Source organism: Sceloporus undulatus, chromosome 2 (genome assembly GCF_019175285.1).
Source record: "Sceloporus undulatus isolate JIND9_A2432 ecotype Alabama chromosome 2, SceUnd_v1.1, whole genome shotgun sequence".
Classification (NCBI taxonomy): Eukaryota; Metazoa; Chordata; class Lepidosauria; order Squamata; family Phrynosomatidae; genus Sceloporus; species Sceloporus undulatus.
This window is the reverse complement of record NC_056523.1, coordinates 186,952,824-186,968,655: the sequence shown is the minus strand read 5'-3', so window position 1 is coordinate 186,968,655 and position 15,832 is coordinate 186,952,824. Positions and strand designations below refer to the sequence as shown.

The 15,832-nt window shown below is 41.3% G+C and overlaps 1 protein-coding gene across 1 annotated transcript; it reads right to left on the bottom strand.

The window, feature by feature from the left end:
• Window positions 1-6,659: 6,659 nt before the first annotated feature.
• Window positions 6,660-15,528, bottom strand: LOC121921323 (cold-inducible RNA-binding protein-like). The gene is made up of 7 exons (XM_042449237.1): window positions 15,394-15,528; window positions 12,073-12,187; window positions 11,548-11,654; window positions 9,601-9,694; window positions 9,438-9,516; window positions 7,932-7,995; window positions 6,660-7,336 (listed from the first exon to the last, which is right to left on the bottom strand). Exons 2-6 carry the CDS (start codon window positions 12,173-12,175, stop codon window positions 7,932-7,934), a joined length of 447 nt encoding a protein of 148 aa, XP_042305171.1. The 5' UTR covers window positions 12,176-12,187; window positions 15,394-15,528; the 3' UTR covers window positions 6,660-7,336.
• Between the last annotated feature and the right edge of the window lie 304 nt (window positions 15,529-15,832).

Here is a 15,832-nt window from a genome sequence, read left to right as displayed (position 1 = left end):
AACTATGATGCTTAACTGGGGAGGGGGGGAGTAATAGATATAAAACCTTGAATGAAGCTGAGGTACATTTTGACAGCAAACAACATTGGATTGTGTCATTTCCTTTCAAGTGATTTACCTGGGGGATGAAAAAAGTAAGTGTTAATTTCAGCAACCAGATCTGTAAAAATGAAGTGTCAGGTTAACATGCAACGCCAACCCTTGTGGAATACATAGGTATTCATATACATATATATACATACACACACATATGCACTCCATCTCCACAGTCAGGTATACTGTTAAGTGGGCAACTCTGTATACCAAAGTGATGGCCATAGAAAAAGCACTGAAGAGCATTTTTTACGATTGGAAAACCTTGGGTAGCATCTCAAGAAAGGGGTGGAGAGGGTCCTTAGGACTGTTCAAGTTCTAAATAACAAACATAAACTGTAAGCAATTTCAAAAGTTAGCCATCTCAAGAAGATCTTGATGTTGACAGAGGGACAATCAGCATCCAGGCATATGATAGAAAGCTGTTCTATTAATGGAAATCCTAGAGCCAAGATGGCATTTGTTTTTTTTTAAACTGATTTTATATCTCATCTTTCTTCCAGCATGGGACCCAAAGACTCTTACAATGTAAGTTAAAACAAAGTACATACCTCCTAGAGCCTAGACTCCAACTTCACTGTTGAACTATCTACTCTGGTGCAAAAATCAATCAGGATCTATTCGTATGGTTACTTTCTGGTTGAAGTGGATCTCTAACAATGGGTGAGGCCCAGATTCTTCAATGCTCCTGATAACAGTATCTAGACTTCCTTGACCTGTTTTGAAGTTGCTACAAGTGTCTGTTTTCTCCACTCAAACTTTGTGAGGCATTGTTGCTATTCAAATTGCAGTTAAAAAGACATACATCAGACTCAGGGCCAATGATAACTGTATAACCATGCCTTCTGGACCCTGTGGACTGTACCTAGAGATTATCCATTATGAGTTTACATCAGTTCCTAATAAGGCTGCCAAAAGTTTTACAGAGGAATGGAATGAAACTGGCTCACAGATATTTTTCTGGAATTTGTGGCCTGTAATAGCTTACCGTACTTTTGTGTCAAGTCATTTCCAACTCCAACATGGCCCTCTCATGGTGTCTGCTTGGCAAGATTTGTTCAGAGGAGGTTTGTCTTTGCCTTCCTCTGAGTCTGAGAGAGTGTAACTTGCACATGGTCACCCAGTGGGCTTCCATGATTTTGTGGAGAGTCAAACCCTGATCTCCAGTTGCAGTCCAATACTCAAATCACTATACCACCCTGGCTCTGTCTGTAATAGCTTACCTGTCCAAAATTCATTGTTGTAGATTTTAGAATTTTAGAAAACAGAGAGAGACAGAGAGAAGCTGTGCAAGCTCACACATGATCAAGTAGTCAATATATTAACTGTGTAAGATTTGTTCTTGGTAGCAACATAGATCCCTCCCTCTTTTTGTCTATGTATGAAATCTAACAAATCCTTTAGTATGAATGTTGGATACTGCTTTACTATGTCATCTGTATACCTGTAAGAAAAAAAGATCAATGCAATGGTTAGGTAAAATATATGTCAACATGCAGTCTCTGTAAACACCAGTGACTCAGTAGAGAAGCATGGAAACACCTTGTATTAATATAAATTGCTTCCATAGGTACAACTGATCTGTAGAACTTCTGGAATAGATGAACAGACTATCTACTCCTATGAGATATACAAAGTTTCAGTACTAAAGAAGCCAAGTGTTTTGTTCTTTAGTGGTCTTGAACCTGTGATCCAAGGAATTTCTCCACTTAAGGGTGTTATGAGGATGCTATTATACTACTGCCCTGGAATACTGTCTGCTTTTAACTCCAGATTATTATTGTTGTTATTATTATTATTTATTTATAGAGCGCTGTAAATTTACAGTGCTGTACATACAATCAGTTAAAAATAAAATAAAATATGGAGATACTTTAACCTGCATGAGGATCTGAAGTCTCATAGCTTCCACAGTACTAAAGAACAGAATAACAAAAAACTCAAAATGAGGTGCTTTCCCACTGATAATGAAGGCACCAAGGTTCCAATCCCTCTGAAAGCCTCACTTACCTCTGTTGCCTGGGCCACTGGTTTGTTTTCAATCCGAGGGCAGATTAGAACCTGCCCATGATGAACACCCAGTTACACCAGTGCTATGTGAACCTATCTCTTGGAATTAGCCCACTTCTTTGGTTAGAGACAAAAAACTCTAAGGAGTATTTACTCCTTAGGCAATGGACCCTCAAGGGAACTTCTACCTAGCGGAATATAATAGCTGAAGGAAGGCTCCTATTTTCCAAAAAAAGTGCCCTTTCTTGCCAGGAGAGGGGAAGGGCTTCTTGCGTTTCCAGAACTGCTCACTTCTTGGAAGAGTCTGCTCAGCTTTCCTCTGTAAAGACTGAGTTCTTTTAAATTCTTGACAGGGTCTGGCAGACAGACCTTTAAGCAGAGCTCTTAATATTCCCCTCAAGCCAGGTTCCATCAAGAACATGCTTGTTACACAGTCTGAAAATTTCTGTGCCTCATCTGGAATCAAGTCACTTCTTTCTTCCGGTACACCTTTGCTCCTGTATGCATTAACAGCCTGAGGACATATAGGTGTGTGCATACATAGAGTTGGGTCCACTGAAAAATCAAGGGTGGAACTGGCAGGGGAAAGAGCTGAAGAGCCAATTTCTTCAGCACTCGATCATCTCCCCATATTACCTCCAATTCCAATTTGGTCAGCAGGTACCGTTGGATCAGTTCCATCTTTCATCACTTCTGTAGAGACTTTGGCTGTCTTCCAACACTCAGATTGGACCAAGCACCGTCTTTGTGCAAGGCCTACCCTCCTTTTGGTGGCACTTGCAATCAGAAGTTCCATTATGAGCTATCCTGAAAACAGGTGAAGGCTAAGAAATTGAGGTGGAGAAGCATCTTTACAGAAGCCACTTAGTGAAGAAAGAGAAAGGGAAAGCTGATAGAAAAGGGACAGAAAAACTTCTCCCTTTCTCCCAAAACAGAAAGAAGTTTTTTAGAACAAGAATTCAATTGCAACTGAAATAGGAAACCAGCCCTGTGGAAAGATCCCAGGCACAGCTTCACTCCTGTTGGCTACTGTTTCGCTTAAGGAGCCACCAAGCTTGTCCAGCTGTTCTGCCTTATCTGGAGAATCATCATCATCTGCTGTCTCTTGAGATGAAAACAGGAGCTACATCTTCATTCCAGGTGGACAAGGACAGTTGGACAGTCCCTAGGCACACCCCTACACCAGCGTAGGGGTTGGAGCTAGGCAGCAACTGGATGCCTCAGGTTGGTTTTGCGCACTTGGTAGTAAAGGCACTGCATAAATACAGTGGTCCCTTGCCTTATGTGGGGATCCGTTCCAGACCCCGCCGCATAAGGCAAGTTCTGCCTATGCTCGAGTCCCATAGAGGATAATGGGGCTTGTGCACGCAGCGGCGTGAGTGCTGCAGGCATGTGCACCTTCTCAGAAATAAAGAGGGCTTGTTCCTATGTGTGGAATTAAATTAAAAATTGAAGCTGCTACAGGGCTAGCTTTAAATTTTAAATGTCATGTATACATGGTACATGTAGCCATTACAATCTTGCCATTTTGGATGAAAGGGGAACACCCCTTATGCATAGTACAGACAGCAGTAACTACAATAAAAAAAGCTAATTCAGACTTGCACAACTTTACAGTTGGTAGGAGTCAAAACTAAAATAGGCTTAACTTCTTTGGGCTGCAGATAGGTATTAATTAATTAATTAATTATTAATATGAATTCTGTCTCCATCCTCCTCTGGCTGGCCCTTCTCAGGTCAGGTGGCAGAGCCTTGCAGGATAAGGGTTTGCCTATCTTCCTCTGATGCCTGACACTCTCCTTGGGAGATGACAGAACTGTAGAGCCTTAAAGGACAAGCATACACCTGTCTTCCTCCTTCTCCACACATTCCTCTCCTTGGAAGAAAGCCAAGTTCACCCAACTTTTTCCTCCTCTGCCCAGCTCATCCTTTGGAAGAAGGCTGAGCAGCAGAGAGCCTTGAAGCTCATTCTACATCCTTGTGGGCCATCTGAAATCCTTTGGCAGACCACAAGTGACCTGCAGGCTGCCTGTTGCGCCGCATGTCTGACCATGGAAAAACCTACACACAAATGTGCAAAAAGAGATCAAGATTTTTTGTTTCAGGCAGGGAAAGGCAGTTAGCTACCATAAACACAGCCAAACACAAAATACGGTATTGTTTTTCCTAGCCATATTTAGCCTTCTGCTGCTAGACTACTTGTTTTACAGAATTAAAACCTAAACCCACCCAATTTCATTTTTATTGGATGGTCGAGCCCAACTGTTGATAATGACTGCACAATCATACGCACAAAACAGACGCTCCAGAGAAGTACCCAAAGAGAAAGTCTGTCAACTCCATCCTTGAGGTAAACTCCCTTCCAGGATCCAGAGGTGCCCTTTCCACCTGCCAAATAAAGCCATGTTACAATTCTGGCTCAACATTTTATGGCATGATCATATTTCATCGGTGAAGCCTTCCTGGAGCATCCCTGTTTTGGGGCTTCTTAATGAACTTTGTGAGAAAAGGGCTATTTGAAACCTCTGTCCACAAAACATGATCAAAGACAAAAGTTGGCAGCACTTTGGTTTTAGAAACAGTGGAAGCAAGCAGATCAATCTGGTGCCTTACTAAACCTATAGATGCCAATGGAGTAACCTCAAAATATGAATTCTGTGTTATTGAACTTTTAAGGCATTTTCTTAATGCCTACAGTGTCATTCAATTTATGGAAAAATCTGGATTCTTGTATATTAGCTACTCTCATTATGCCAAAATGGGAAATACTCAGCAATATCCATCTAAATCAGCAGCCAAATAAGTCCAAGGTAGAATTTAGAATGTTTTAACTATGCAATGGTGCAACCCCTATCCTATGACCTATGTATCACACACAAACAAATGCACACCCTAGTTTTTTCCATTACTTTTTGGAATGATTTTATTTTTACTCTTACCTATAAACAATAGGTAATACACATCATCCCATGCTTTAAACCTGGGGTTATTCCATGGAGTTACATTCTTACGCCCTTTAAACAGGGTTTGATGCAGTTGCCCACTAAATCAGCATTTTATCTCACAGGTGTTAAGCACCAATAGTTTTAGTTGTTTTTCAGGTTCATTACTAATCTTTAATACTTGTTTTAAATTCTATTGGTAGCCACCCCTGGAGATCTATGAAAGACAATATATGAAAATCTTAAATAAAATATTAAGATAGTGGGCCATTCCCACCTGTGAAGGTTTGGTTCCATTCCCCACCCCACACTCCGCAGATGGGAAAAACTTGGGGTACTCAAGCCTATATTAATCAATGAGCAGTGATGCACATGTGCCCACATCTATGTGCCTGTGGGCTCATGTCACTAATGACTAATATGGGGCAAGGCAATCTGCAGGAGTATCAATCCATGGATGGCTAGCCTAGTGATATATAAATATCCAAAATGAGTAACTCCCAAAGCACCTACCATCTATGGACCTTGGTGTATTATGCCCACATGGGAAAAAACCAGCAGAAGAGGGCTGTCACAAACCAGACGGAACTATTTTGAACATGATCAATTAGTAGAGGCTCAGCCAGCAGCAGACGTTTCCATGGGCAGTACACTTGAAGGAATGTTGGCCCTGCCATGATCTGTTTCTTCCTTTCGTAAATCATGCGAGTCCCCCAATTTTTATTATAAAAATGAGCCAAACAGTAAATATGACCAGAGCTGTTTGGCCACAAAGTTGTACCTGTGCTCCCTCCCTGAATGCCAGTGAGTAACAGCCAAATTATGGTTAGTGTTAGTCATGGCAATTGACCAGGTTTGCATTGATTCTGCAATGTTAACCCACAATACATAATTCAATTTAGCAAGAAACAGGTAAAGGGCAAAGAGCTCTGCAAAATTCTGAAACTGTGTTCCAACTGGACAACAGTTTCTAAGATTTCAATATGCCATACATTCAAGTGGATTTTCATAGCCTCAAAGCAGAAAGCTTATTCCTACCTTTTTGGAAAGTAAGGCTCCCATTTTCAGGAAGCCATGCTCTATACCAAATATAATTTGGAGGCTTTCTTATTCTCACTACACATATAACTCTACCTATGCATTACCACCTTGACTGTCAATCCACATTTTGGGGGACTTGAGCCTCTTGGAAGCTGTAGGGTTGAGAAGATCAGCAAAAACATCCCACCCATTGGTGCTCTTCTTCCTTTGCAATGTGTAGCTGTAGATGGGTTGCTTTATCAAGGGGTGCACTTAGCTCCCAGACTGATGGCCTAAAAGTTTGGCTGGCATGTTTGTACACACCCAGGAATGCCTCTACAGCAGAGCAGCTTTATAGTAGAAAAATCAATTGATTCTCTCTAGGCATACTGTGGAAGTATGAAAGTGTCCAAAGATCAATGCTTCTGATTTTACCCTGACCACACCCTGGTACACCTCATGGGATTCTTCAATGTCATCTTCAAAGATTTCCTTTTGTCAAATATAGACACTGCTGTTTAAATTGTGTTCCAGACATGTGGCCTCAGACTGGCTGCATATATAGTTTATAGTGTTAAAAGGTCACGAACAGAATTAATTTTCAGAAGGGCATTTAATAGGCTTCGTGAAGCCAAAGAACTGAATACAGGAATTCCTTAACCACTTTTAGTACAATATCGAGTTACATGTGAGTCTTCCAGTTTAAAAAAAAATATAAACAAACATTTTTCAAGAACAACTTGCAAGTTCTGCAAGCTTCAGTTCTAGGTACATCATACAGTATAAATTCTGATTTCTGAAGATCAAACAAATGAGACTCCCTTTATAATGAAGGGGGGTTTGCCTTCCACCACACCCCTTCCTTGCTACACCATAGGACTTTTACAAAACTACAAGGTATTAATGCATTTATAAAAACAAGGAGGATCTTCACACCTTGTTCAGATTCTGGGGAATTGTATGTGAAATATAGGTCAGAGCCCCCATCCTAGCTTGTTAAAAGAATGTGAGGGCAGGGGAAGCAATGCAAGTATGTATTCAAAATGCTTAAACACACCTGTAAAAAAAAGGCAAATTAAAATGTTTTTCTCCAGAAAGCTCTAACAGGCCATCCTGTAGCAGAAGCTGGTGGGCTGCTCATGATAAGACTACAAAAAAGGGAAGATACAGGTAGAGAACTAAACAAGATTCAGCGAAGCTCCAAAAATCTTTATAAATACGACCATTGGAAGGACGATCTTGATTCAGGAAGGATTTATGCTCGGTGTAAGCTGAGGACAAGAAGCAGGTACAAGTCGTAAAGCACACTGAAGAACACGTGTACACTCACCTAAACAAGACTCCCTCCACCCAGCCCAAGGGAAGACTGTTTGCAATGGGGAATACGGGACACTGACCAATAACGTAAAAAAGACCAAGAAGTGGTGAGATGGGTCAGGACCAGGCACTGAGTTTCCTGTTTTTCTACTCTTCTTAATACGCTGATCTATCAATGAGTGGGTATTTGCAGACTCTTTGGTTTTAGAAGCATGACCCTATTAGGAATGTGGCAGTTTAATTCCCACAAACTTACGGTTCAGAGGAAGTTCCTGTGCGTAAAGGCCGTAGTCAAGATTTTTACAGGCTGGCCCAACAGAGTCTCTTTAAAGTAAGTTTGTGTGGATGGGTTTAACTGTCCCATTTTGTGTTATTCCAGCAGCAGGCCAGTTCTCCACATTTATGCTAGACCTCTGATGAGGACAGGAGTTCTGCTGGCAAAGTTAGACTAGGTGGTTAGAGGGCTGAATGCTATGCTTCCATAGCTACTGTATGACAGGTGCTGATGAAATTTAAACCTGCTGGGGTCTTTTAAACATATATCCTTACCTAGTTATCATAGTTGTCTCTGTAGGAACTCCCAGAGTAACGGTCTCCATAGCCTCCCTGATTCCTGCAGTAAAAAAAAAATACAGATGAAAACTGATTAAGATCACTACAGGGTTATAGTTAGATTCTATGTATTAGTCCAAAGCTGAAAGCAGATTCTTCTTAAACAAGACAGAATTGCTCAGCTTACCTCCTATGAACCTCTTTATTGGCTAAAATTAATGCATATAAACTGACACTTCTGATCTGTTTCTACCTATGTCCACTTTCGACATGTCCTTCCATCACTGCACCTAATATCAATAGCTGTAAGAAGGCAAAAAATGCTGTTTCCTCCCTAGTTCTAGAAGGTGTTAATTGATGCCGAGTTGACTAGAGAGACTATCAAAGCACCATTTTCTATTAGCTGGAGTAGCCACAATATGCTAAACTCAATGGATTCTATGACTCTACACACACACACACAAATAGCTACACTTTTGTTACATACTTGCTAGTAATTGCTACTATTTTATGGAGTTTATCCATAATTATCAGTCACTCTATTGTATCTAATGCAAACTACATGTAACTGAAACAATCCCATAAACTTTTGTTTACATCAGTCCCTACCATTATTATTATTATTAAACTTTATATCTATAGCGCTGTAATTATACCATCCTCAGGCATCCTTTGAATTATTTTAGATTGCAAGTCTCTTGGAACAGGGATATGTCAAATCTATTCTTCATCAAGTTCCATGTATCAAGGCACAGTAATTATGTAGTAGATTTATATTGCCAAAGAGTACACATATTCAGCTACATATCATTAAACAACACAATCATATTCTTAATTTAAGACAGTGGTTACTAAATTTTGTACTCCTTAAGGGGAGACAGAAGCAAGCTAGAAGAATTTCCAGCATTGCTCTCCACCCTAGAAGGCTGGACCAACCAAAATATATGAAGAATCACAAGTTTACAACAAAACTGTTATTTGATATGCATATGGGGTTAAGTAAATCTGTAGGTGAAAGAACTATACCGTGGCCAGATGTCTACCAAGTACTAAGAACACCAGCATTTAAAAAACACCATCCACTTGCTCCCCATTAAGTACAGCTCAAATCCATCAGAAAATTAACACATATGAAACAAGGATTGGTGTATTTTCAAAACTGAAAGGACCACATAAAATTTTACTATTCTGAAGCAGAAAACAAGGCTTAAATCTGTTAATCCCATCTAGAGTATATCTATTGACTCAAAAGAATTCAACTGCATGTTGACTCATTATTCAACTGACTGAGTGGCTCTACTGTAATTGTGACTAACCAACAGTATTCCTGCCAAGATGGTAACAATGATAGTTTTAGATACCACAAATTGCTAGTAGGCCGGAGCTAGACTGCTCTTACTTGTGCACTGGTTAGTTAGTTCTGAAAAAGGGTCTAAATTTATGATATATAACGTTCTCTATGACCCAGCTGTAAGATCTACAGTTTCCATCTGCCAGGCTTACCTGCTGCCATAGTAGTCTCTGGATCCTCCATAGCCACCGCTTCTGTTGTCATAACGGCCACCTCCATATCCTCCACCTCCTGAGACAAAGATGCAAGGATTAACTCTGTTCCTATGCAGCTAAGCAGTTAGCCTTGGAGGGAAGATACCACAGGAAAGCTCACCTCTAGAGAATCCACGTCCACGCCCTCTGCCTCCAGAAGAGCCACGGGAAGATTTGCCAGCCTGATCAACTCTGATCTGACGGCCATCCACAGACTTGAGGGAAGAACAAGCGAAGTGCGAGTTAGAATTTTTAACCAAGATGATAATAATGGCAGCAGAACAAAAGCAAGAGGAGTCTCTTTTGGACACCAGTCAAAATATGGATAACACATCTGCTTTGATTCTTAAGAGTAGCCAAATTTATGCCTCAATTAAACATCAGTCCTACTGAGTCAAATAAATACGTTAGGCCCTTTAGACTGAAATACTGTTCAAAGATATAGCTGTGTAGAATCAGTATGTAGAGAGAACATGTAGCACCATTCAGATTAAGGTCCAAAGCACACTGCAGAAATAATCCAGGATGAGACTGCTTTAACCGCCCTGACTCAATGCTAGAGAATCCTGTGTACTATAGTTTTGTGAAACACCTAGCCTTCTCTATAAAGAGCTCTAGTGCCACAATAAACTACAGTTCCCAAGATTCCCTAGCATTGAGCTAGGGCACATAAAGTGGTCTCAAACTGGATTATTTCTGCAGTGTGTTTTGTCCTTAACTGAAATAAAAAAGTTGGCATCATGAGCTTTTGTAGACTTAGTAGTCTACTAATGCATCTGAGGAAGTAGACTGAAGTCTACGAAAGCTCATGCTGTCAACTTCTTTATTTCAGTTAGTCTCAAAGAGACAATAACTCTCTACATATTAATTGAAAACAAATGCTACTGAACAACGGGATTTACTAGCAAGTAAATATGGCTAGAAATGCCAGGCTAGAAAAGCATTTGTTTTTGCCTTGGTTTAGAATTGCTTAGTGTGCAGTAAACACCAGTAAGAGGCTAAATCCTCCAACAACATAAAAAATAGCACTGACCTGCCAATTACGTTTTTAAGGAGACAGTGAAATTGCATTTTAGTTTCTCACTCTTTAGTTGAAATAGATGTACAGTTAAAAAATAAAAAAAAACTTCCTGCAGAGCCTTGGCAACAATAGCCATAACTTTTTCTTTATGTGTATGAGGCTTAAAGTCACCTGTTGACTTGAGGCAACCCAATGGGAAAATCATAGGATTTTCTTAGTCAAGGAATACTTAAGAGGTGGTTTTGCCACTCCTTTCTTCTGAAAGATAGCCTACAGCATTTAGTATTCATTAGTGATTTTCCCATCCAAAGTACTAAGCAGAGCTAATTCTGCTTAGCTTTCAATATTAGATGGGATCTGGTGCCTTTAGAATATTTAGGCCCTAGTTTTCTTTAGAGGGAATTAATAGGTTTTATGAAAAGGTGGTTCATTACAGATACAGATATATTTTGCTTTTTTAATTCCTGCTTCAGAATGAAAAAAAAATTACCAAGAAGCTCTGCTATCAAAGATCATTTTGATAGCGACCTGGGAATCATAAACCAGGATTTAGTTATTCAGACCTAAATCCAAAACCTAGCTCAAACTGAAATGTGTCCATCCTGGTATCAACAGATCAAGACAGTGTACAGATATGTGTATTTGAATCAATATAAAAATAATTAATTTATATGTTTACACACTCAAGCCAAAATCCTTAATATACCAAAGGCGCTGGTTAGCTTTGTACTGAAATGAAGTCAACACTGATGACAAATATGCCTTCAAATGAAGGACATTCCACAACCAGAGTAGAATGCCAGAGAAGAGAGTAGTCTTAATATTCAGCCTAGTACATATAGGGAGACTACACCTACCATCACTGGATGCTAAGTCAACAATTCAGTGAGATTGCACCACTAGAATTAGCAGTTAAATGTAGGTGTCAGGCAGCTTAATGCTCACTGTGAATTTCAGGTTAAATATATGTGTAAAATGGAAGGATAAATCTAGCAATCCTAAAATATTCCAAGACAGTGCTGAAAGAGACGGATCTTAAGTGCTCACCTCTCCATTCATGGCTCTCATAGCATCCTTTGCATCCTCAGGGCGGCAATAGGTAATAAAGCCAAAGCCCCTGGACCGCTGGGTCTCTCTGTCTTTTACCACAACCACTGGAAATGACAAAAAAGTATCAATTTTATGTCACTCTACACTTTCAAGTCACATACAGAAGAAAGTCATTAGTCATGTTCTCTTAGCTCCCTATTTAGTCAGATTGTCTGGAAGGCCACCATAATCACTCAAATGTAAAAAGATGCAAAATTAACAAGCGGAGGCTTAAGAATCCTGCTGTCTAAAACAGCCTTTCTCAACATGTTGCTCTCCAGATATTTTGGATTAAAGCTTTAATCAGCCACTGCTAATAAGGGGCAATGGTAATGTGAGAGTTAACGGGAGTTGAAGACCAAAGCACCTGAAAGGCACTGCTTCATAGAAGGCTATCTAGATTATTGGGGCAAATGAAATATCATTACTAATACGCAGACAGCTTCATGTTGTAATGCTGGCATGTCTGACATCTTTCCTCACCTTCTGCAATGTCTCCATAGGGGGAGAACAACTGCTCCAGATTCTGCTCATTGGTGTCAAAACTGAGTCCTCCAATGAAGAGCTTTCCTTCATCTGATGCCATTGTTCAAGTGATCTGCAAATAAAAGAATGTCTTTGTTAAGATCCAAAAGGAACCACAAACTACACATTTACGAACAGAGAAAGGTTAGCAACTCCAACACCTGTTTTCATCTCTTACTAATTATTTATGTTCCAGGACACTATCCCAAGATCTTTTACAACCCCATTTTCCTTCCATCTTGGCAGATTACATCACTAAATAATCTGGTGCAAAGCATGGCGTGTCATTAAGCAATAATATGCTCAATGCTTTGTGACTACAGATTGCCCCAGATAAGCAGGGCTAAATCTTTCCAAAGGGTTGGGACATGTTCTATCGGCTGCTAGAGCCAAGGGATAGTTTCACTTTGTACTGGGCAGTTTTGTTTAATATCCAGTTGAGAGACTTATAATTATCTGTGCTACTAAAATACCACACGGGGTTAATGTTTACTTTCTCCAGCATGCCCTTAAGCAAACTCATGTGGAATCTGTTGTTGGTTTTTATTATTATTATTATTATTGCTATTCATTTCTTAGAAAGCTAAAGGCTGCAAAGCACTTTTCTGTTTATGTTCTGTCTCCCTGATCATTTGCATATTTACACTGAAGAAATGCAGAATTCAATGTTCTAATTTTCTAACAAACCCAAAGAAATGTAGTCTCTTATATATCCAGACATAGTAGTCGTTTTTATGGGATCTTGCTTTCAGGTAAACATAAATAGAACTGTATCTCTAATCCTCTACAAACTTACATGGAATTATCAGTGAAATCAGTGATTTATTTGCAATTAAATAGGTATGGCTAGGAGTGTATATATACATCTGGGGAGAATGGGGAATACTCATCTGTGACCTCTTGCAGGATTTCAGGGAGATTAAAAAAAGTTGAGTCAAACATCTCCCATTTTTTTAGAGGCTTCACTCTTAAAACTGTAAACTCAGGGCAGCTGCCTTTTTCTTTCAGTATGTTTACACCCATTAACAAATTGAACAGTATGTTTCTAATCTCCTTGTTTGTGAGCCTACAGCATTTTTGCAACCTGTGAATTTTCAAGGATGTGAATGAACTCCTTGCTTTGTGCTGGGCCATACCCTTACATTGCACACAATGGTGCGTTTTAATGTACATACAGGGATGAGCCTGCATCATATTTATCAACACAACTGTAGGAGCAACTATCTACTAGGGAAAAAAGGTTGCATATGCAGTAACTATAATCAAGCACAAGTGAATTAACACAACTGCGTGCTTAACTTCATTGGTCAAGGACCTAAATATTTACAGGGGTCACAGTGCAGAGATATGTGACGGCAGGTAAAACAAGACTATCTGAACCTCTTCCACATTTGCAGCTGATAAGGTACCAGGGAGACTTTGGGGCTCAGATCTGCTTAGAGATGGTCCTGGGAAGCCTCCATTTTCTCTGAAGCCTGTTTCAGAAAACTAGAAGGGCTTCTCCCAGGAAGCATATCCAAATATGGCATCATTCACACATCTCAAAAGTGGAAGACTTAACCTACTTTGCTACTGAGGGAATGCTGCCTTTCATATATCTGCGATAGTAGTGCAGCACTATGTAGTAATAGTATTACACCTCTCTTATACCTCACATTCTATGTGCTCTGGTTTCTTATTCAGATTTCCTAGCATACTGTGTCTCTACTGCTCTAATCATAATAGCCAAGTATACAGTGCTCTATCTTACAAAGGAAACTAAAATGGCAGTTCCTTGGTTATATATACTTGGAGCATTTCTCCCATCAGCATGACTTCCAAACAAAACATGCACAGAACTATGTCAATACATTGATTTAAAGACACAGCGAGATGAATGAATGGAAGGACATTGCAGGATTAAGGAGGTGAAGGCGGAATGAAGAGGGTGAAGGAAGGACTAGAAGGGAAAGGCAAGATAAGGAATGTTAGGGGGAGAATGTAAGGTGTGGGGTGTTATAAGGCTTATGATATTGTGTTGTTTAGGAATATGTTTAAAAGCGCATATTGTGAGCTTTGCATTTGGTTGGCCCCATTAAGGCATCACTGTTTTGTAGATTTGGGGTGTGATTGTGGTTTGCCACAAGGCCAACAGGGCTACTCCGGGATATGTTTTAGGAATACAGTGGGTTCTTGGTATCTGCTGGGGTTGGGTTTCAGGATCTCCCATGGATCCCAAAATCCACGGATGCTCAAGTCCTACTAAATATAATGGCACAGTAAAATAAAATGGTGTCCCTTACAGAAAATGGCAAAATCCATGATGTGCTTTTTGTATGTGTGTGTGTGTGTATTATAGTCCTGAAATACTGAGAGGTCAATATCTCAGTTTAGGAAGAGGAACAACTTGGAAATGGCTTACAATTCAAGATGTTAACCCAAATAAAGGAAATACTGCCAAGAGAGAGCTTGCGGGGAGTGAAACAAAACATAGGGAGAAGAGACTGATGGCTGGACTCCCCTCGAGGGATAGCGATGCAGGTTAGCTGCAATATTTGAACCTCCAATGAATGTATAACAGGGGTATGAACGTTTAATTCAGTGTAACCCATGAAAACGTGATTTGTAGTTCCCTTTGTTCAAAAAGCCCTAAGGCTCAGGCAAGCGGAATGAGGGCCCCCCCCCGCTTCCTTCTCCTTCTCTGACCGACTAGTCTCCCCCGCCACAAAATGGCCGCCAGCACGTGGTGCTGCCTCCACAGAATGCGGGAAGGCGAGCCCAGCGCCGCTCACGTCCCTTAACGGCAGGCGCGCGCATCAGCCCGAGCATGCGCAGAAGAGGGCGGGACCCTGCCTGCCTCGCGCTCCGAAGGAGAGGGGAAGCCCAACCGTCCTTTGTGTCCGCGCGCGCGCAGTCGCTGCACCCACCCCCTCCCCGAGGGCGCTCTCCCTCTCCTTCTCCGCCGCCGCCGCCTTACTCTCCTAGTACAGTAGGCCCCTTTTCCTCCGCAGTAAATACGGGAGTTAAAACAAATAATAAAATGGGAAAAAAAGAGGGGGAAGGCGTCTGTGCGGTTTTATTCTGACTTTGACGCATGCGCACAACAGCCCCGCCACCGGCGCCATTTTGTGGCGCCACTCTCTATCTCTCTCCTGCAAACTCCAGAGAGCCTTTTCTCCCCTCCGCCCTTTTCAATGTCTCCCTCCCCTGCTGGGCTTCCAAAGCCTACCTTAAAGGATGCTTTCTATATACATATTGCTTATATACACGTATATATATTTAAACCCCCCACCCACTCACCGCAACGGGGCCTTGGAGCAGGTGATGCGCAAGGAGCCGTTAGGGCTGGAGCAGGAGCGAGTATCGCGATGGCGGCGAGAAAGAGGCAGAGACAAGAGAGGGCCAGAGCGAGGCTGAGAACAGGCCACGCCCTCAGCGCCGTCCCGGAGAGACGATTGGCTGGAGAGGGCCAAGGGCGGGGCTTAACCGCAATGGTGGCCACGCCCACCTCCCCCATTTTAAATAGCGGGGGCCGCCAGAGCCTCTCCATGAAGGCCCTTCGGCCATTTGCCTTCATTGGGCCCTTCCGTCATCCAAATAAAGCTGGGACCCGGGCAGTTCCTACCTGGGAGTAGCCAAACTTAGGCTGCATCCACACTGGAGAAATAACCCCGTTTGGTACCGCATTAACTCTTTGTCTTGCTCAAGGATATGGAATTCTGGGAGATGGAGTTTGTTC

Excerpts from the sequence above, each read along its gene's own strand:
- LOC121921323 (XM_042449237.1), bottom strand. The coding sequence starts at position 12,175 with ATGGCATCAGATGAAGGAAAGCTCTTCATTGGAGGACTCAGTTTTGAC. Across the intron at positions 11,655-12,072 it reads CTATGGAGACATTGCAGAAG|TGGTTGTGGTAAAAGACAGA; the intron begins GTGAGGAAAGAT and ends TGTCATTTCCAG. Across the intron at positions 9,517-9,600 it reads TGGACGTGGATTCTCTAGAG|GAGGTGGAGGATATGGAGGT; the intron begins GTGAGCTTTCCT and ends TCTTTGTCTCAG.